Source organism: Onychomys torridus, chromosome 10 (genome assembly GCF_903995425.1).
Source record: "Onychomys torridus chromosome 10, mOncTor1.1, whole genome shotgun sequence".
NCBI classification, from domain to species: domain Eukaryota; kingdom Metazoa; phylum Chordata; class Mammalia; order Rodentia; family Cricetidae; genus Onychomys; species Onychomys torridus.
In genome coordinates, this window is record NC_050452.1 from 28530792 (window position 1) to 28553595 (window position 22804).

At 43.9% G+C, this 22804-nt stretch overlaps 1 protein-coding gene and 1 non-coding gene across 5 annotated transcripts in view; both read left to right on the forward strand.

Moving 5' to 3' along the window:
* The first annotated feature begins 2559 nt into the window (after positions 1-2559).
* On the forward strand, positions 2560-2661 carry LOC118592611. The gene has a single exon (XR_004946085.1). It is a non-coding gene; the product is annotated as a U6 spliceosomal RNA (small nuclear RNA).
* A 4474-nt stretch (positions 2662-7135) lies between these two features.
* Positions 7136-22804, forward strand: part of Fam193a (family with sequence similarity 193 member A) — a 127199-nt gene continuing 111530 nt past the window's right edge. Inside the window, exon 1 of one of the 4 annotated variants that reach the window (XM_036200791.1) lies at positions 7136-7663. In XM_036200791.1, the coding sequence (XP_036056684.1) occupies positions 7442-7663 (222 nt within the window). In that variant the 5' untranslated portion in view covers positions 7136-7441. The remainder of the gene's footprint in view (positions 7664-22804) is intronic. The other 3 variants (XM_036200794.1, XM_036200793.1, XM_036200795.1) reach the window with 3 other exon arrangements.

Sequence of the window (22804 nt, forward strand, 5' to 3'; positions counted from 1 at the left end):
TGTTTACTCAGGTAATAGTATATCCTTCTCAGGTCTCTGATGGAGTTAAAGACTTTATAGTTACAGTTTTCCTTTTTAACAAATTCAGAAAAGACACAAAAGAGGTGTAAAGTGTATAAAGTTGACAGACAAAAAAAGATAGTTTTGGCTTGGTAATGCAAGTTAAGATAGAAAGTGAATTAGTTACAATACTTTGGACTCACCAAGATAGGATGGATAATGGAGTTTTGGAATTTGGCAAATGCTAATGGAATAAACATTGTTAATGTAATTATTACCTGTATATATTTGTATATAGTTATTGTACTTATTGTATATAGTTTTTCTATGTTAGTTAAAACCCTTGCTTTTGTTGTTATGTTCTGACAAATAAAACTTGCCTGGAGATCAGAGGGCAGAGTTAGCCACTAGTTAACCATAGAGGTTTGGCAGTGGTGGCACATACCTTTAATCCCAGCACTTGAGAGGAGGAAGCAGAAGATCAGAGTTAAAGACCATCCTGGGCTACGTGAGATTGAACCAGTCTAAAAGAGAAATAGAACCAGGCTGTAGTGGTCCATGCCTTTAATCCTAGCACTTGGGAGGTGGAGACAGGATCTCGCCCATTCAGTCTGAGGATTTGTAGAGACAGGAGGCTCCTCCACATTTGGTGAGGATCCAGAGACATAAGAAGTCATGGGTGACTGCTCTGCTTGTCTGATCTTTCAGCCTTCACTTTAATATTTGGCTACAGATTTTAATTTAATAAGACTAATTAGGATATTGCTTCATACTTGAACAGTTTGTTTTCACTGTAGGTTTGCGTTTGCTCTTATGTATCTTACTTAGGGGGTCACTGAACTTCTTGAAATTATGGGTAGGTAGAGACTTCATTAGGTGGATTATGCTTCTATTGTGACACACCTTTTTTCTCCCCCAAACTGTCTCATATAACTTTCTTTTCTGTGTTGTAGTTGGGCATTTTCAGGCTGTAGGTATGGCTCTGTGGCAGAGTGCTTGTCTACTACCATATTTGATTCCCCAATACAGAAACCTTGTTTCTGTGCTTCCTCTGTGCTATAGGTTTTAAGCTGATTTATCTCCCCCCCCCTTTTTTTTGAGCTGAGGATTGAACCAAGGGCCTTGTGCTTGCTAGGCAAGTACTCTATCACTGAGCTAAATCCCCAACTCCAATCTCCCATTTTTAAAATCTTAGTATCTAATCTGTTGTTGATCTATTGATTTTTTTTTTTTGAGAGAGGGTCCCACTACGCAACCCTATGTAGATGTTCTCGATGGCATAGAACTGAGAGAGTCCCTGCTTCTACCTCCAGAATAGTTGGAATTATAGCATGCAATATTACGGCCTGTTTGTCTATTTTTATTTCTATGCCCTACCTTGGTATGCCTACTTTATTATTTTTTTAAATTATTTTTTGAGACATAGTTTCTCTGGGTAGCCCTGGCTGTCCTGGAACTTGCTCTGTAGATCAGGCTGGCCTTGAACTTACAGAGATCTGCCTGCCTCCGCTCCCCACCTCCACTCCTCCCACCTGGTGCTGAGATTAAAGACCTGTGCCACCACCGCTTGGCTATACTTAGATATTATAAGTGTAATTTTAATTTTTTTTTTTTTTTCTTTTCCAAGACAAGGTTTCTCTATATAACAGTCATGGCTATTCTGGAACTCTGCACTGTAAACCAGGGTGGCCTTGAACTCAGAGATTCGCTTGCCTCTGTCTCCCAAGTGCTGAGATTAAAGTCATGCACTGCCACCACCTGGCTAAAAGATTTTTTTAAAAAAAGATTTATTTATTTATTATGTATACAATGTTCTGTCTGCATGTAACCCTACAGGCCAGAAGAGGGCACCAGATCTCATTACAGATGGTTGGGAGCCACCATGTGGTTGCTGGGAATTGAACTCAGGAACCTTTGGAAGAGCAGTCAGTGATTTTAACCTCTGAGCCCTAAAAGATTCTTTAATGTGTATGTTCGTGTGCTCTTGAGGCCAGAATAAATTTAGATCCCTGGGCTGGAGTTACAGGCAGTTGTGAGCTGACCAACATGAGTGTTAGGAATGGGAACTGGGTCCTATGGAAGAGCGCCAAGCACTCATAACTGCTGAGTCATCACTGCAGTCTCTGAATATATTCTAACTTCTGGACTTGTGACTTTCCTGTTTCACCTTCTTGGGTAGCTGGGACTACAGATGTTGTCTGACTCACTGTTCTGTTGTTGTGAAGAGACTCTGACCGCGGCAACTCTTATATAAAGCATTTAATTGGGGGCTTGCTTACAGTTTCAGAAGTCTATTATCATCATGGTGGAAGCATGGTGGCATGCAGGCAGGTGTTGGAGCAGTAGCTAATAAAAGCTACATCCTGATCCTTAGGCAGATACACTCTGGACTGGCATGGGCTTTTGAAACCTCAACACTCACTCCCAGTAACATACTTCCTCCAACAAAGGCACACCTCCTAATCCTTCTATTCCTATTAAAGAGTTCCTGGGTTGGGGATTTAGCTCAGTGGTAGAGTGCTTGCCTCGAAAGGGAAAGGCGAAAGGCCCTGGGTTCAATCCTCAGCTAAAAAAAAAAAAAAAAAAATTGGAACGATACAGAGATTAGCATGGCCCCTGCACAAGGATGACACACAAATTTGTGAAGCGTTCCATTAAAAAATAAAAAAGAGTTCCAACTCCCTGGTGACTAAGCTTTTAACTGTGTGAGCCTATGGGGCCATTCTTATTCAAACCACCACTGATATGCACATATGCACCTAGCTGCCTACAAACTTTTGAGTTCTGGATACTCTGCATGAAAAACTATAGGTGCTAGGGATGGAGCTCAGTTGGTAGTGTTTGCCTAATGTGCAGGAAGCCCCAAGTTTACACACATGAACCAGGTGTGTAGGCACAAACCTGTAATCCAACACTCCAGAGATGAAGGAGTGATAAGGAAGATGGAGGGGGATATGCTCACTGTACAACATAGACTGATATGAAAATTTCAAACAATAAAAAAACGAAAACAGTTTCACAAGTTGTCATTGGTATTCTGCTATGCAAACTAAGCCCAGGCTGGTCACAAATTACGCCCAAGTCCTACTTTTCTGCCACTGTGAGGAACACCTGAAAGAAAACTGCTTAGCAGGAGTGAAGACAGATCTTTTTTTTTTTTTTTCTTTTAAATACTTTTTTAGCTTTATTTTATGAGGGTGTCAGATTCCCTGGAACTGGAGTTATAGACAGTTGTGAGCTGCCATGTGGGCGATGGGAATGGAACCCAGGTCCACTGGAAGAACAGCCAATGCTCTTTTTTTCTTTCTTTCTTTTTCTTTTTCTTTTTGGTTTTTTCGAGACAGGGTTTCTTTGTGTAGCATTGTGCCTTTCCTGGAACTCGCTTTGGAGACCAGGCTGGCCTCGAACTCACAGAAATCCGCCTGCCTCTGCCTCTGGATTAAAGGCGTGCGCCACCACCGCCTTGCTCAGCCAATGCTCTTAACCACTGAACCATCTCTCCAGCCCCAAGACAGATCTTTGATCACAGTTTTGGAGACTGCAGTTCATTGTTGTATGCCTGTGGGAAAGCAGAACAACATGGTAGGCAGAGCATGTGTCAGGATTTGGGGGATATGGCTCAATGGTAGAGTGCTTGTCTAGCAAGGGCAGAGCCCTGGTTCAACCCCAGGACCTACCCACACCCCAACACACACACACACACACACACACACACACACACACACACACACACCCTTCCCCCACACAAAGGAAAATGCATGTGTTGAATAAAATTGCTCTATCTGGTTCCTAAGTCTATTGGCCAGTCCCATCCACATTCCTAGTAGGTTTTCCCTTAGCTGTGTTTGGAATTGCCCCCACGGATACCTAGAAATACGTTTTACTAATCAGATTGACAAAATTAAACATCATAACTGAACTCAGGCTGTTCCTTTCTCACCACATACACTTTAGGGGTGGTCTGTTTGAGTTGTTATAAGAATATAGCATAAATTAAATATTTTACAAATTTTTCACAGTTCTGAAGGCTGGGAGTCAAAATCCAAGTACAGGCAATTTCAGTATTTGATGATAGTCATTTTGGGGTTCATAGCTGGAAACTTCTATGTCATTTGGTAGTAGAGACAAGACAGCTCCTTCAGCCTCCATACCCCACACCCCTGAGACAGGTCTCTGTATGAAACAGTTCTGGATATCCTGGGATCTCACTCTATAGACCAGGCTGGCCTTGAACTCACAGAGATCCACCTGCTTCTGCCTTCCAAGTGCTGGGACTAAGTGTGTACCACCACTGCCTGGCTTCCTCCAGACTCTCTTTTCTTTCTTTTTTCTTTTTCTTTTTTTTTTTGGGGGGGGGGGTGTTTCGAGACAGGGTTTCTCTGTGTAGCTTTGTGCCTTTCCTGGAACTCGCTTTGGAGACCAGGCTGGCCTCGAACTCACAAAGATCCACCTGCCTCTGCCTCCCAAGTGCTGGGATTAAAGGCATGCACCACCACTGCCTGGCCCAGACTCTTTTATGAAGGCAGATTCTCATGACTTTTTGACCTCCATTCTTTCTTTCTTTCTTTTTTTTTTTTTTTTAAGATTTATTTATTATGTATACAGCATGTATGACCAGAAGAGGGCACCAGACCTTATTACAGATGGTTGTGAGCCACCATGTGGGTGCTGGGAATTGAACTCAGGACCTCTGGAAGAGCAGTCAGTGCTCTTAACCTCTGAGCCATCTCTCCAGCCCCCATTGTTAATCTTTTGTCACCATTCTATACCCAATAGCCATAGTTTTCTCAGAAGTGTGCACCTCAGGTCTGAGGAGCTGGCTCAGGGGTTCTGAGTACTTGCTGCTTTTGCAGACATAGGAGGTTTGGTTCCCAGCACTCATATGGTAGCCCAAACTGTAATTCTAGCTTTAGGGTCCTCCTCTGGCTTCTGTTGGCATCAGGGACACACCTGGTGCATATACATACAGGCAAGCAAACACTCATTCACATAAAATTAAAAATATCAAAAAAGAATATGTATCTCACTATAGTATTCCCTGCTCTCCTGGATGTTTGGAATTAAACTCAAGCCAGTGTGGTGGCACACACTTTTTTTAGTGCCAGCACTTGGAAGGCAGAGAGGCAGAACTCTGTGAGTTCAAGACTAGCTAGTTTGGTCTACATATTAAGTTCAAGACCAGCCAGAATGATATGGTGAGATACTGTCTGAAAAAAATAAAAATAAAAACAAAAGCTGGGCATGGTGTTGCACGATTTTAATCCTAGCACTTGGAATGTCGAGGTAGGCACTTCTCTGTGAGGGAGGCCAGCCTGGTCTACAGAGTTCCAGGAACCTGTAGATTTCAGGTTCCACAGAGAATCCTATCTCAAAACCAAAACCAACCAACCAACCAACCAACCAAAAAAACCCATCAACAATAAAAAAACCCCACAACCAAAAACAAACAATTCAACCAACCCAGCAACCCCCAAATCCCTTAGCCTCTTTCTGGAGGCCTAAGATTCTGTAAATTCATTTGCTCTGGAAACACAGTGGCTTTGTACAAACACTTGGCTGGTACACAAAATCATACCTGAGCTCGGATCTAGGCCCTGTCTCTGAAAACTGGAGTGGCTTTGGGCAACTTCCTGAATTTCTATGAACCTATTTCTTACCCATAGAATATGGTTAATGTCACCTATCTGGAGAGTGCACGTGTGAATTGAGATATGATAGCAGGGTGACTGGTGCACTGCTGGACAAATGGTCATTATTATGTCATTCATTCACCTAGCAAATACTGGCGTGCTTCGGGCCCAGGCCCTTGCTTGGAATGAGGTGGAATTCTCGTGTAGGAGGCAGGCACTTTTATATCCTAGTGTCCTCCTGGATACCGGTGACACTCAAAAATTTCAACCCTGTGCCAATGTGCCCAAAACAGAAGAAAACAAAGGGGTTATGGGAGGAGGGAGGCATCCAACTGGGCTCCTTAGGTGGAACAGGGAAGGTAGTGGCAGTCCATAACACTGCTTACCTACGAAGTATTGAAGGAGGTCCAGACTGGCATCCTATCCACTTTTAATAGCAGGGTCATCCAAAATCTGTTGGGGCAAGGGACCTCCATTCTAATGAAAAGGTAGTTATTGAAACAGGGTTGATCACATTGAGTTGCTCAGGTTTGGGGTGAAGAATGGGTCAAGGAGCTCCAGCTCCAGTTGGGACGGGGATGAATGGGAGGCAATTAAGAAATGGAGAGTCTCATTAGTGCATGTCTATATGTCGCAATGCTAAGCTCCACAGATAGCATTTGGTTCCACCATGGAACCAAAAAGGTTCAAGTTTGGTCTCTTGATGCGTCTGCTGCCAGGAGCCCGGGGAAAGTCCCTTTGGTCTGGGTCCTCAAGGACAGCTGTACCTGGGGCTTGCGGGCAACCGCAGAGCGCCAAAGAGCACGTTCTCTATGCAGTGGCCCAGGGCTCTGGCCTGGATTGAGGTCCCCCTGCCATGTGGGTGAATGGGAAGGGGTGAAAAGCCCGGGAAGATGCCTTGAGGAAGCGATCCTTTAAGTATCGAACTTTGAAGAGAACCGACTAGGGAGTGAGGCAGGCTCTCGCTTACTGCAGGCCTTGTCACCGCGGTTGCAGCGAATTACCAGTCCGCGGATGCCGGCCCTCTTCGCACTGGCCCGAGCATAGGCCAAGGTCACACAGCGGCAGGTGAAAGGGGCACGCTCGAACCTGGACTGGGCTAAAGTCAGCAGGGGCCATTACGAACAGGGCGAGAACCTGGCTCTGAGGCAGGAGGCCATTGCAAAGGAGCCAGGATACCGCCAGAGGCGGAACTGCGCGACCCCTTTGGACCCCACCCGCCTCCAGCTCCGCCCGCGCGCCGACTACAGAGTCCACAGGGCCGTGCGGCGCCTGACGTCACCCTTGGCCCCGCCCCTCGCACGCCTAACTGCGCGTGGCCCTACGGGAGTCGTGGTCCCGCCCCGCACGCCCGGGCGGAGCCGCGGGCGGCTGGAACTACAGTTCCCGGCGTGCCCCGCGCGGGGCGTCGGGGGCGGGGTCCCAGGCCAGGGGCGCGCCGCCCGGGAGGGCGGAGTGCGGGGGGCGGCCGCCCGCGCCCCTCCCCCTGCCGCCGCTTCCCCCTCCCCCGACGTAAACTGGGATCCCTTTCCCCTTGTGTCCGCCATATTGGACTCTAACTCTGGTCAGCGGCGGCGCCGGGCCCGGTAGACTCGCGTCGCTCCCGCCAGCAGCCGCCCCTCAGCTCCCGCCCGCCCCGCCCTCCCGGCCCGGGAGGAGACCCCGCGCCGCGCCCCCCGCCCGGCCGGCCGCAGCGCCCGCCGCCGCCTCCGCCCGCCCGCCGCCGCCGCCGCCGCCGCTGCCGCCGCCCGCGGCCCGGCGCCCGCCCGCGCCCCTTCCCCGCCCGCCGTCCTCCGTCCCTCCCTCCAGCCATGAGCCCGGCCGACGCCAAGCGCGGGGCCAAGCGCCGGAAGAACAAGCGCGGCGGCGGCGGCGGCTCGGGCGGTGGCGGCTCGGGCGGCAAGGCCGGCTCGGCGGCGGCGCTGCGCGGCCCCCAGGCCCCGGGCCCCGGCGCGGCGGGCCTGCTGGGCGGCGCGGCGGCCCACGGGCCCCTGGGCGCGGGCGCGGGCGGCGCCGCCGGAGGCTACTTCGAGGTAAGCAGCGGGGGTCCGCGGGCGGGAGCGGCCACCGCCCCCTCACGAGCGCCTGGGCGGGCGGGCGGGCGCGGCCGGCGGATAACGGGCCGGCTGCTGCCTGGCTGACAGCTCCTCCCGGGCGCGAGCAGCGCAGCGGGCGGCGCCGGAGGGACCCCCGGGGCACACTGCCTGCGGCCTCGGGGCTGACTGGAAAGTGCCCCCTAGAAGTTTCTGTGCCGCTGGACGCGCTGCGGGCGCGGCTGCCTTGTCCTCTCCTCCTGCTCCGCTCGGCCCTCGGGAGTCGCGGGGGTCTCGTTCCTTAGACTGTCGGCCGTGTGTAGTCGCGAGGGCTAGGGTAACTATTTTCGGTTTTACTTACGCAGGCATGTGGTGGATGGACTGCTGCCGCTTTTATTCTGCTTCGGAAGATAATGCTTGGACGTGGGGTGCAGTTGGCATGGTCATTTCCACCGATTGGATTGGCCACTGAACGATTTTGGGTTTCTCTCAAGTTGAGTTCTTGTGAGGTGGTTAAAACAAGTTACCTTGTTTTGAAGACATTCACCGTGAAGAAACTAAAAGATTTGCGTGTTAAATCGTGAGGCAGATTTTTTTTTTTTTTTGCTAGAGATTTGGAATATTGTGTTGGCACAGTTGTATTGAGAGCAGATAAACCATTGCGTGTGGCATGATTTTTGATGCTCATGTTGTTGTAGGAACGTGCAGCAGTGCATGAGGACTTAAATTTTCCTTATTGCTCCCGGGTGTTCTCTGCATCTTTGGAGCTTTCTGCCCATAGTATTGTTACATTTGTTTAGCATCTGGGATTCGGCCTTGGGCTTGAGTTTCCAGTTTGTCCTTTTCCACGACTCTGGACAGTAAAGTGAGCTCTAGTTTTAGATGATGGTGTGCTTTTTTGTTTTGGGACGTTGAGGGCCGCTTTTGCTTCTGCTGGGAGGGGAAAGGTGGGAGGTCGGCCTATGCAAACCCTTCGTAGAAATGTTATTAGTGATTGCTGGGGCTGAAGTGAAGTACACCCATTTCTGTACATTTAGTGAAGGCCAGGTGGTAACAAAGTAGAAGCCTTACTCCTTACACCTCATTCTAGGATTTAGTAATAACAACTCATTGGAATATTTACCTGAAATAACCTGCTTTTTGTAGCACTTCAAGCTCAGATAACATTATGCATAGTATTAGTTTGGGCAAGATTGTCTGTGTTGAGCTGTTATGCTTCAAGAGTTTGGGCCATAACCCACCATTAAAACAAACAAACAAACAAACAAACAAAAAACCCCAAAAAAACATACACAAAAGAGTTTCATAGAAGGATATTCCAGTATTTTCTGTTCTACTCTACATCATGAAAAACACTGGGTTTTGCTGTATTTTAAATTTAAAGTATCTTGCCAGGCACTCCTTTAATCCCAGCACTCAGGAGGCAGAGGCAAGTGGATCCCTGTGAGTTCGAGGCCAGTCTGCTCTACAAAACGAGTTCCAGAACAGCCAGGGCTACACAGAGAAACCCTTTCTCAACCCCCCCTCCCCCCAAAAAAATTTAAAGTATCTTTAGCTTAAACATTTTTTTTGAAAGTGTTTTAATCATATACAAAACTAGTCTTCATGGCAGTAGGGCTAAAAATGTCCTTGCAACCCCAGAAATCTGTTTTGTTTTGACTTTTTGAGACAGTTTCTTGGTGTTACAGTCCTGGTTTTGTAGACCAGGCTGGCCTTGCACTCATAGAGATCTACCTACCTCTGCCTCCCAAGGGCTGGGATTAAAACTCGTGTGCCACCACTGCCTGGTGTTTTGTTTGGACACTGGGTCTCTAGCTCTGGCTAACCTGGAACTCACTATGTAGATAGAGCAGGTTGACCTTGAACTCAACAGAGATTCCCCCTGACCCTGCCTCCTGAGTGCTTCAATTAAAGGCATCACCACCACACTCAATTCCTTAGAGGTCTTAATGCCACTCTGAAAACCCAGTTTCTCTGCTGATGGTAAGCTCTTTGGGTGCCTTATATGGCACAGCACAGGCATGCACAACAGTGTCAGCAGGTAGCGGTGTCTCTCTTGGTCTTGTGTTTCTCAGAGAGAGGTCCTGAGGAGCATCCTCTGTTCTCCATAGGTCACCAAACCAGAAGATGACTAAGAGAGAAGCCAGGGGAAGGCTGTCTTTATCCTTAGTAGGGAGTCCTAGGCACATTGCTGTATGTTCAGGGCACGGAATTGTGGGTTACACCACCTTCACTGAGGTGACTCCTGAGCCAGTTAGGGCTTTTGTGGGTCTGGGTAGCTTCTGTGGAGAAAAAAGGGCAATGGGAGAAGGAGACCAGTATGTGGGATCTTTGGTCCAGAAGTAAACTCTGCTATTCATGGTGTGTATTCACACACGAGCATTTTTAAATTTCTGTTCTCTTGGACACAGTGTCAGACCTGTACTCCTTACAGGGCACCCAAATCCTGGGATTAAGAACAAGCAAGTGCAGGGAAGTTTGTAGGCAGTGATTGGTAGTTAGTTGTCTGTAAGTGAGGTGTGATTGTGGCCATTGTATTTCAGGATGATGAGCTGGGCTTTATTAGAGATTTGGCTTCAGGTTACTATCGATTAGTTTTTTTCTAATTGTGAAATGGAGAAATTGTCATTAAAATGTTGGACCTGGATCTTGGACTTAAATGAATTTGACTGCTCACTCAATGAACAGTTAGTAAGTGAAACATATCAATAATTAATCTTACTATTTTGCATTTCTATTTTGAAGTATTTCCATAATGTTCATGATATAGTAAATAAAAACGATTACAGGTATTTATAGCATAGAACTGTTTTTGTAAAATAGTGCATGCATATGGATTACATAGGAAAGTCTCATAGAGTGTCCATAAGGACTTTGTGATGGGCATTCTGAAGCTTATTTTCCCACATGCTTCAAGCTGACAAACTTTTCTGTAGTGAGCCTTGTTTGTGGACCAGGGAAGTAAATGGTACTACTACAATCTGAGATTACTGTTTTTCTATTTGCAAATAAAACTAATGGAAGTTTTTCCCATTGCCCTTTGACACTTAAATGTTTTGATATTAGGTACAGAAACACAAGTTGTCTACATAATGAGGATTATATTTTCAAAGTAAGTATCTAACATTAAGTCATGTACACTTGGAAAACCCAGAATTCTTGTATTACAGAAATCCTGTGTTATATTAGCTGTTGGAATATCAGATTGCTTGTGACTTATACTCATACAGGGCTGAAACGGGGATTTAAGGCTCTTTTTGTAGTGCTGTGTGAGTTTTATAAAAGGATGCTACTTAGGGAAGGGGTCAAAAGAAGTTTTCAAAATGAATTTAGAAATTTAAAGTCAGAAAAACCTGACATGGAATTATGGACAATTGTGATAATGTGAGTTCCCTTTCATTCTGATGCTAGAAGTCTAGCTAGCAATGGGTTAAGGCCACCCTGCTAGTGCATCCTGAGTTTAGAGGGTGTGCATAGCCTGGTATTTGGGTCTTTGAAGTAGGTGAAGGTACACTTGTTGCAGTTCACCTTGCTTTAGTGGTCTGAGGAAGTAGGTTGAATAAAAATTTAGAACTTGGAGTGCTTTAGGATTACTGGTTTAACTTAGAATAGCTTATATTACTACTATCCAGGCTTTAGAAAAGGTGCCACCACAGAGATCCCTGTTGTGGCAGGATTTTAGAGTGCTTCATGACATTGTGGGTATCCATAGTGCCCTGTGCTCTTCATCATTCGCTCCAAGGTGTGCTACCTATCTTTGCCATGCCTTCCACTTGTTCTTGAGTTTTATACAAAAGGGTCTTTTTATGCCAGAGTACTTTGGCTCAGCATTACATTTGAGGTGACTCCAGGGTAATACTGCATGTGACTGTTGTTTTATATGATATGGCATGTACACTTTGCACTGTGAAGGTTCCTCAGTTTGTCTAATCTAATGTGGATGGGCATTGAAATTGCTTTAAGACTGATGTGAATGAGCTCACATTTTTGTGTGTGTCTTTTGTGTGCATGGGCAGTGTTTAAAATTGGGCATGTTCCTGGGAACAGGTTTGCTTTGTATGTAAAGGTGTGACTTGAGATTCAACTGGTCACCTTTCTTAAGTGATACTACTGTAGGCTAATTTTTAGAAGTTAATATGTAATGCAAAAATTTTTTAAAGATTTATTTATTTATTATGTATACCGTGAGTGTTCGGCCTGCAGGTCAGGAGAGGGCACCAGATCTCATTGTAGATGGTTGTGAGCCACCATGTGGTTGCTGGGAAGGACCTCTGGAAGAGCAGGTAGTGCTTGTAATCTCTGAGCCATCTCTCCAGCCAAAAAAAATTTTTTTTTGTTTTGTTTTGTTCGAGACAGGATTTCTCTGTGTAGCTTTGGAGCCTGTCCTGGCATTTGATATGTAGACCAGGCTGGCCTTGAACTCAAAGAGATCTGCCTGCCTCTGCCTCCCAAGTACTGAGATTAAAGGTGTTCGCCACCACTGCCCAGCACGAAATTACTTTTTGCCTTGGGAAACAGATGTTGTGATGTTGCCTAGGTTGGTCTCGAACTCCTGAACTCGATGTGAGCATTTAATTCAGGCTCCTTGAGAAGTTAGGACTGTAGGAATATACCACTGTGGACCAGCTTTGAGGTCCTAATGACTGAACCTGGGCCTTGTGTATGTTTATAGCGTTCTACCACTCAGTTATGCCTCCAACCTTGTTATTTGTATTTTAACACATATGGAGTCTTCTGAGGTCACTGTCAGTCAAGGTATAGGATAGTTTCATTAATCAGAAAAATACTAATGTTATCCTTGTATATTTGTACTCTTACTTCACTCTTTATTCTTGACAGCCATTGTTACTTAAGAAAGACAAAGTCTTTGAACTCATTGAGTAGAACAGTTGGAATTGAACTTATGATAATTCTCTTGTCTTTGTCTTCCAAATACCGAGATAACGGGCATGCCCCTATAATTTATTTCATGTCCTGAAGAAGTTGTATAAATGCCATCTTACAGTATAGAACCTTTTGAGGTGGCTTATTTTCCTAAGTATAATCCCCAAGATTTATCTAAATTGCATGTGTTTGTAGTTTGTTTCTTTTCTCTATTGAATTCTTTTAATTTTACGTATGGATGTACAACAGTTGTTCTAGTCTTTCATTGGTGGACATTTTTTTTGTTTGTTTTTTGTTTTGTTTTTTTTAAAAAGATTTATTAAGTTTTTTTTTTTGCTATTTTTAAGGTTTATTGATTATAGAATTGCTATCAACCTTCGTGTGTGTTTTTTTTTGTGTGAAAATAAATTTTCATTCTCTAGGGCTTTGTAGAATGGGAACTGGGTTGTATGGTAACATTATGAGGACCCATCAAACATTTTCTGGCAATGCATGAAAATTCCAGTTGTTCTGCATCCTTTCTAGCATTTGCTGTTTTCAGTAGTTTTTCTTTCAATCATTTTATTCAGTTTTTAAAAAAAGTTTTATTTTTTTATTTTATGTGTGTATAGGTGTTTTGCTTTCATGTATATCTGTACCATATATGTGCTGAGTACCCATAGCAGCCAGAAAAGGGTGTTAGAGCTCCTGGAACTGGAGTTACCTACTGTTGTGAGCTGCCGTCTCTCCAGTCCTGTCTTGAATCATTTTAGTAAATAGCATATGGTAGTATCATGATTTTAGTTTGCATTTCTCTATTGAGCAATATTAATAATTTTCATGTGCTGTTTCCATCCAATTCCTGTGCCTTTTTGGAAAAAGTGTTACTTAGAACTGAGAATTTCGGGGTTGGGGATTTAGCTCAGTGGTAGAGTGCTTGTCTAGCAAGCACAAGGCCCTGGGTTCAGTCCTCAGCTCCAGAAAGTAAAAATTAAAAAAAAAAAAAAAAAAAAAAAAAAGAAAGAAAGAAAGAACTGAGAATTTCTTTTTTGTTTGTTTGTTTTTCGAGACAGGAATTCTTTGTGTAGTCCTGGATGTCCTGAAACTTGCTCTGTAGTCCAGACTGGCCTCAAACTCAGAGAGATCCACCTGCCTCTGCTTCCCAAGTGCTGGGGTTAAAGGTGTATGCCACCACTGCCTAGGCAACACTTTTTAAAAAGATCTATTTTAAAGATAAAAGGTGTTCATTACCACTACCTACCTCAGAACGGCCAATTTCTGGTTGGATTGTTATCTTTTTAGTTTAGAAAGTTCTTTATAATTCTGGATGCAAGTCTTTTGATATATATGATTTGTGGACATTTTCTTTCAATGTAAATCTTGTCTCTTATTTTTTTCACAGTTATTGACACTTTTTAGGTTATTCAAGATAGGCTTTCTCTGTGTAACCCTGGCCATCCTGGAACTTGGCATGGAGTCCAGGCTGGCCTCAAATTTCACAGGGATCCACCTGCATCTGCTTCCCAAGTGCTGGCACTAAAGGCATGTGCTGCCACTGCCTGGCAATTGTTCTTATTTTTGTTGGTTATTCTGAACTCTTTATTCCACGATGTGCTATACCTGCTCCATAGCCAGTGCCACACTGTCTTGAGTGATTCTTCCAACTCTAAAACAAAATTAAAGAACAGTTATTTCCATACACTTCAGAATCAGCTTACTGGTACATAGAAGTAATTTTTATGAGATTTGAATAGAAAACTCTTAAATCTGAACATAGATCAGTTTGGTAGAAAATTGAGTTATTATTTTGAATCTTCCAAAAGGTGGAAATGATAGCATTGGCTGTCTTTGTTTCCTTTCATTAACATTTTCTGCATGTAACATAGAGACCATACAGCTTATGTTGTTCTAGATGTGTGTATATTTCATTATTTCAAATTTTACTTTTCTCAACTATTTCAAGTAACTCATTTTTAGTTCAGAGGTAGAACCCAGGACCTCTTCTGTATGCCACATACTCTGATACACTTGCCATTCTCTGATGTACACTCCTTCCACCTCTTATTCACCTCTTGTCCTCCTCCCCCTTCTAAATATTGCAAATGATGTTTTTCAAATTTTTAAAAATAGTTTTAAAAAGATTTATTTATTTATTTTATGTATATAGTACTCTTTCTGCATGTATAACTTTATGCCAGAAGAGGGCTTCAGATCCCACTATAGATGGTTTGTGTACCACAATGTAATTGCTAGGAATTGAACTCAGGACCTCTGGAAGAGCAGCCAGTGTTCTTAACCATTAAGCGCTTTCTTCAGCCTGTTTTTCTCTTTATTATGTATACAGTATTCTGCCTGCACGTGTCCCTGCAGGCCAGAGAGGGCATCAGATCTCATTACAAGTGGTTGTAAACCACCATGTGGTTGCTGGGAATTGAACTCAGGACCTCTGGAAGAGCTGTTGGTGCTCTTAACTACTGAGCCATCTCTCCAGCCCTGTTTTTCTCTTTTTTCCCTCCCTCTTTCCCTTCTTTCTTTCTTTTTTTCTTTCTTTTGACCTCCGGAAGAGCAGCCGGTGCTCTTAACCACCAAGCCCTAAGGCCCTAAGTCCTTTCTCTAGCCTGATGTTTCTCTCTCTCTCTCTCTCTCTCTCTCTCTCTTTGATTTTTTTTTTTTTTTTTGAGACAGGGTTTCTCTGTGTAGCTTTGAAGCCTTTCCTGGAACTTGCCCTGTAGACTAGGCTGGCCTCAAACTCACAGATCCTCCTGCCTCTGCTTCCTAAGTGCTGAGATTAAAGGCATGTGCCACCACTGCCCAGTCAGCCTGATGTTTTAAAAATTTTTAATTTTCAGTTACTCATTGCCAGCATATAGAACTCTGAGTAGAACCTAGTACAAGATGTGCTGGGAATAAAGGCCTGCGCCACTACTCCCAGCTAATTTATTTGTTTACTTATTTATTGGGTTTTTCTAGACAGGGTTTCTCCGTGTAGCCCTGGCTGTCTTGGAACTCACATTGTAGACCAGGCTATCCATGAACTCAAAAAGACGTGATCTACCACTGCCCAGCTGATTGATTTGTTCTTATTGTACTGGCTAGGACTTTTAGTACAGCCTCATCTAGGAGTGGTGAGAGTGGATATTATTGCTTTTCCCTGAACCTAGGGAAAAGGCTTGTGGCTTTTCACCATTCTAGTGTTACTGATTTTGGATATTGAATCAACTTTGGATATTGAGACAGCTTTGCATTCATCAATTAAATCCCTTTGTGGTCATAGTATATTATTCACTTTAAATTTAAATTTTTTGGAGGTGGGGTGGGGGTAAAGAACTGGCTAGCTAGTACTGATATTCCTCCTCCTCCTCCTCCCCTCCCTTTATCCCTTTCTTCCTTTTTTTTTTTTTTTTAAAAGATTTATTTACTTATTATGTATACAGAAGAGGGTGCCAGATCTCATTATAGATGGTTGTGAGCTACCATGTGGTTGCTGGGAATTGAACTCAGGACCTCTAGAAGAGCAGTTGGTGCTCTTAACCTCTGAGCCATCTCTCTAGCCCTCTTTGTTTGGTTTCTTGAGACAGGATATCTCTGTGCAACAGCCTGGCTGTCCTAGAACTCTTTGTAGACCATGTTGGTCTTGAACTCACAGAGATACACTTGCCTCTGTCCCTGCCCCTGAAGTGCTGGGATTAAAGGTGTGCCATCATGCCTGGCTTTTGGGTTGTTTCTTTTCTTTTCTCTCCTCTCCTCTTCCTCTTCCCCTCCCCCTCCCCCCCTCTTCTTCTCTTCCACTCTTCTCTTCTCTAATGGTTTTTTGAGACAGAGTTTCTCCCTGTAGTTTGGTGCCTTTCCTGGATCTCACTCTGTAGACCAGGCTGGCCTTGAACTCACAGAGATCCTCCTGGCTCTTGCCTCCCGAGTGCTGGGATTAAAGGCGTGCACCACCACCGTTTTATTATACTTGGTAAGACTGAACCTCAATTGAAGAATTTCCTCCATCAGATTGACCTGTGGGGCATTTTCTTGATTGATGTAGGAGGGCTCAGCCCACTGTGGGTGGTACCATCTCTAAGCAGTTGAGTCTGGGCTGTATGAAAAAAGGTAGCTGAATGAGAACCAGGTAGCAAGCCAATAAGCATAGTTCCTCCATGGTCTCTGTTTCTGTTCCTGCCTCGGGCTCCTGCTTGGCTTCCCTTGACCATAGACTGTAACCTGGAAGCTAAAATAAACCCTTCCTCCCTAAATTGTGTTTGGTTCATGGTGTTTATTACAGCAACAGCCAACCTAGTACAGGTGGTCTTCATGGAAGTGGTCTGTTTAATCTGAATGTCTGAGTCTGTGTGTAATATTTCTTTACTTTCTGTGTCCCCCTCATGTAAACATGGTAATTTGTTAGCATCAGTACTATTTGACATTTGGGTTTCTAGTAAATATGCTGAGTTGCTGGACTTGAACTACTCCAGGAGTGGCTTTTCTTCTTTTCATTCTTTTGTGGTCCAGTGTGGTAGAGAAGCCTTGGATGGGCAGCTTTTCTTTATCTTGCTCTGCGTGGCCTCCCACTGTTCATCAGAGGTGTGTGGGATGAGGCCACAAACATTAGTGCTTCTCCCATGTCAGAAGAACAAGGGCAGAGATGCCAGCAGTACATGGGCATGCCCACCATCCTTTTCTACTCATTGATGCTCCTGGTATCTGAGTAAAATAAAGCTCTTGTTACTTTACAACTGATTTGTTATTCCTGGTCAGACGGCTTCAGACACACCATCTCCTTCAGTGCTTTCTGGTTTGACGTGGGCATATTGGGAAAAGGGTATTGGGGATTGAACATAGGGTCTTTCTAGGCAAGTTGTTGGCTTCCGAGATAGCTATATCATTAGTGTGTAGTTGGAAGTTTTCCTGTGTCCCTCCTGGTCCCGCTGTTTCTCAGACCCAAATAAACACACAGAGGCTTATATTAATTACCGGATGGCCTATGGCTCAAGCTTCTTGCTGGCTAGCTCTTATAACTTAACCCACTTCTATTAATCTATAAAGGTGCATGTGGCTGTGACATTACCAGTTTGCTGGCATCTTGCTGCTCCTTGGGTGGCGTCTGGCATCTCCCCTTACTCTGCCTTCTCCTTTTCCTATCTCTCTTGGATCTTCCCACCTGGCTCTGTCCTGCCCTGCCTTAGGCTGATGCAGCTTTATTTATCAACCAATCAGAGCAACACAGATTCACAGCATACAGAAAGACATCCCATAGCATTCGTGCCCCACCCCTTTGTTTTATTTATTTTACTTTTTAAAAAATGTGTTATTTTATGTGCCTGCATGTATGTATGTCTTTGCCATATTTGTGCCTGGAATCCACAGAGGAAAGAAGAGGGTGTCAGGCCCTCTGGAACTGGAGTTGTGGGTGGTTGTGAGCTACCACGTGGGTGCTGGACATGAAACATAGGTCCTCTGCCAGAGCAGCCAGTGCTCTTTAACCACAGAGCCATCTCTCCAGCCAATTTTTTTACTTTAAAATATTTTTGTGGGGCTGGAGAGATGGCTCAGAGGTTAAGAGCACTGGCTGCTCTTCCTGAGGACCTGAGTTCAATTCCCAACAACCACATGGTGGCTCACAAACCATCTATAATGAGATCTGGTGCCCTCTTCTGGCGAGTGTATAAATAAATAAATAAATTAAAAATTTTGTGTGTCCACACATGTGGTGATACTTTATTTGTAAAATGTGATTTTATTTGTATATTAATAAAGTTGCCTTGGGGTCAGAGCAAGCCATAGCAGAAGCCAGGCGGTGGTGGCGTACGCCTTTAATTCTAGCACTTAGGAAGCGGCAGAGCTAGGTAGATCTCTGTGTGTTCAAGGATACAGCCAGCATGGCGACACACGCCATTAATCTCAATACCAACCATAGAAGACCTGGAGGTCTGTACAGACAGGCAGTGACGAGGAGGTCATGTGGTTGGGTTTACAACTAATGAGAAAGCAGAACAGAAAGTTTATAAAAAAGAAAAAACACACAGAAGTAGGTCTCTTGCAGAGAGGAAAGACAGAGCAGGAGTGAAGGATAAGGTTTTAGCTCTCAGCTATTGCTCTGTCCCCTTGGCTTTTAACTCTGCAATTGGCTCTGTGTTTCTTATTTAACAAGACAGTTACATCTACACATACTTGTGTGTGTTTGTATGATGTGATAGTGATGGTGGGCGCACATGTGCCACAGAGCACAGGAAGAAATCAGAGGACAACTTTCTGGAGGTAATTCTCTCCTTTTACTGTGCATTCTGGGGATTAAACTCAGAATCTGGCTTATAGGGCAAGTGCTTTTACCCACTGAGCCATCTTGCTGCCTTATTAGTGGTTTTTAGAGATGGTTTCAAGTAGTTGAGGATGGCCACAAATTTACAATATACCCGAAGATGACTTTGAACTCCTGATCCTGCAACCTCACTCTGATTGCTAGGATTACAGACAGGTACCATCATGTCTTGTCTACTTTTATTTCTATTTTATTTTATTTATTTATTTCCTTTTTTTTTTTTTTTTTTAAGAGTTTTTCTGCATAGCCTTGGCTGGCCTGGAACTCACTTTGTAGCCCACACTGTTGAATCAAACTCACAGTGGTCCTTCTGCCTCACTCAGCCTTTCAAGTGCTGAGATTACAAATCCATCAGGCTCTTGAGAGTGCTGGGAACCAAACTTGAATCCTCTGCTAGAATAACTAGTATATGCTCTTTTTTTGTTTGAGACAGGGTCTTATTATGTAGATCAGGCTGGCTTCTAACTCTTGAAATCCACCTGCCTTACTTTTCCCAGTGCTAGTATTAAAGGCATGCATCACTCACCGTGCCTGGGTGCAGTTTGTGTTCTTTACCGCTAAGCCATCTATCCAGCCCTACCCCACCCCCTTTGAAAGACAGTGTCTTGCTATGTAGCCAAGGTGGACTGGTGTTGCTAGACCTCCTGAGCTGCATTATAGCTCTGTAAGTAAATTATAGTAATTCCAGTGTGGTCAGAGACTGTGATTTTTTTTAACCTTTTTTTTTTCTCTCTTTTTTTTTTTTTTTTTTTTTTTGTTGTTGTTTGTTTGTTTTTTGAGACAGGGTTTCTCTGTGTAGCTTTGCGCCTTTCCTGGAACTCACTTGGTAGCCCAGGCTGGCCTTGAACTCACAGAGATCCGCCTGGCTCTGCCGGGATTAAAGGCGTGCATCACCACCGCCTGGCTTTTTTTTTTTTTTTTAAAATCTGAAGTTCTTTTGGATCTATCTTTGTGAATGTTAATATGTGTACTAGAAATTATTTTCTAATATTGGATGGAGTGTTTTTTGAACACCAGCTAGATTCAATTGGTTTAGGTTTTGTTTAGTTCTTTATTATTGTTGATATTTTAGTATGCTGGTTCTTTCATCTGCTGAGAGAGTAGTTATGTCTCTGACTAGAATGTTACCTTAGTTGATTTCTTTTTAATTTTTTGGTTTTTCAAGACAGGGTCTCCCTGTGTAGCTTTGCGCCTTTCCTGGAACTCACTTGGTAGCCCAGGCTGGCCTTGAACTCACAGCGATCCACCTGGCTCTGCTGGGATTAAAGGCATGCACCACCACCTCCCGGCTCTTTTTAATTTTTTGTTTCATTTTTCATATACGAGAATGTTGTGTGTGTACACTGCAATATGTATGCACAATTTTGCATGTGTTTAACTATGTGGAGGCCCAAGGTTGTTGCTAGAAATCATCCTTCATAGATCTCCCACCTTACTCATTGAGGCAGTGTCTCCATCAAACCCAGAGCTAGTCTTGCTAGCTTGCTCTGGGAATCCTGTCTCTACGGTCCGTGGCCTTGGCATGGGATTTGGGGTCTAAACTGGGTCGCCATCTTTGCACAGCAAGCACTCTCACTGAGCCGCCCCCACCTCTGTTGAGTTCTTTACAGTACGGTTTACTTGGTGTCCAATGGGTTTGACCCTTGCTGTTTGGTTCATACCCACACAGGATTGTCTGCTAATTTACTTGTAAATTGACCTTTTTGTTACTTAAGTATTGTACTTCTAAAAAATTATTTTCATTGATTGATTTACTTATTGATTGGTTGATTGTGTGTTCAAGTGTTGAACATGTAGAGGCCAGAAGACAACTTGCAAGAATCTGTTTTCTCTTTCCATTGGGTGGGTTCTAAGGATGAGGTTAGGTCATCAGGCTTGGCAGCAAACAACCCTACCATTGAGCCATCTATCCAGATCCCCATTGGATTTTTGGCTCTGTAGGCTTTGTAAGCTGATTTTCTTAATTTTCTAGCACAAAGATACAAAGGCCTCTTTATTTTACGTTTTAACCAGTGTGAGTTAAAGATTGAGGAACATACTTCATTGGCTTACAAACATTTTGTTTTTAGAGTAGAAGAATAGAAATCAGCCTTAGTTTTTTATTTTTCTTTCTTTCTTGAGACAGGGTTTCTCTGTGTAATAATAGCCCTGGCTATCTTGGAACTTGATTTGTAGACCAGGCTGGCCTGGAACTCACAGAGATCCTCCATCTGCCTCTGTCTCCCAAGTGTTGGCATGCACTACCACACTTAGTTCCAGCTTAGTTTTTAAACTAAAATTACTTTTAAAATTAAAATTACTACCTTGGATTAATTCTAGTAGTATGTGGTACTGAGTTTTACTTGTTCTTTCCTTATTAAAATTGTTTTCTCCTCTCGTGTATTATATATTAGATTGTTATATCAAGTGAAAACATTTTTCTCTTGGATATTTTAAAAAATTATTTATTTATTTAGTATTTTGCCTGCATTCTGTCTGTATACAATATATACAGTCAAGAATTACATTAACAATGTCTAGTCCATTAACGTTTGACAAATTCAGATTAAAAACTCCATTATATATATTAACAATGTCTAGTCCAGTAACATTTGATAAACTCAGACCAAAAAAAAATTTCATTACTTAGATATTTAAAACAAGTAGTTCCTTTTTAAATGTAGGTCCAATAACTTGACCTTTTCATCTGATCAGTGGGTGCTGGGAACAACCTGGGTCCTTTGGAAGAACAGTCAGTGCTCTTAACCACTGAGCCATCTCTCCGGCCCCCTCTCTTGACTATTTTGACACATTATTTGCTATATGATTTGGTTTGTTTTGGCTTTGACTTGGGTTTTTTAGACAGAATTTCTCTATGTAGCTCAGGCTGGCCTTGAACCTCCTAAGTTCCGGAATCACGTGTATGCCACCACACCCAGCTCTTAAGATTTGTATATGTATACATATATGTAAGCATAATGCCTTCCTCTGATATTTCTACCTTACTTTTTTTCAAGTATTTAGAAAATTGTTTGGTATTATATTTGTGGGCACGCATATGCCACAGGATGTGTGGGGGTCAGAGAAGACAGCTTTCCTTCCACCAAGGAATCTGGGAATGGGATTCAAATCATCAGGATTGCTCGTCAAGCACTATTACCCACTGAGTCATCTTGTTGGCTCAGTCTATCTTATTTGTTGAGTCAGGGTCTCAGTGAACCTGAAATTAGCTAGAATGACTGGCTATTGAGTTTCTGGGACCCACCTTTCTCCCATCTTAGTGCTCGGTGCTAGGGTTACTGACACATTCTGCCATTCCCAGTTTTTTACACGTGTGCTAGGAATTTGAACTCAAGCCCTCTTGTTTGAACAGCAAGTGCTGTTACTCACTGAGCTATTTCCCTAGCTGGATTTTTCCCTAGCCTGGTTTTTAATTGTATTTTCATATTAAATTTTTTATTTTATTTTATATGCATGAGCATTTTGCCTTCATGGTGTATGTACATGCATGGTGCCTACGGAGGTCAAAAGAGAGTACTGGCTCCTCTGGAACTGAAGTTATTGGCAGATGCCTGGGAACCACCATATGGTGCTGGGAACTGAACCCAGGTTCTCTACTTGAGCAACGAGTGTTTTTAACCACCGACTCATCTCTCCAGCCCCAGATCTTTTTTTCCTTGGTGATGGCAAATGCCCTTAATCCTGGCACTTGAAGGTAGAGGCACAGCAAACTCTGTGTGAGTTTGAAGCCAGTTTGGTCTGTGTATTGAGTTATAGGCTAGGTCTCCTCCTTGAGCTAATAATAGAGGCAGTTGTGAGCTGTTCTGAGTGGGCTCTGAGAATCAAATTTGGGTTCTCTGCAAAGAAACTGCTGAGCCTTTTCTCCGGCTGGAGAAGTGGCTCAGCGGTGAAGAGCACTGGCAGTTGCTCTTCCAGAGAACCCGGGTTCCATTGCTAGCACCACAAGGCAGCCCACAACTATCTGCAACTCCAGT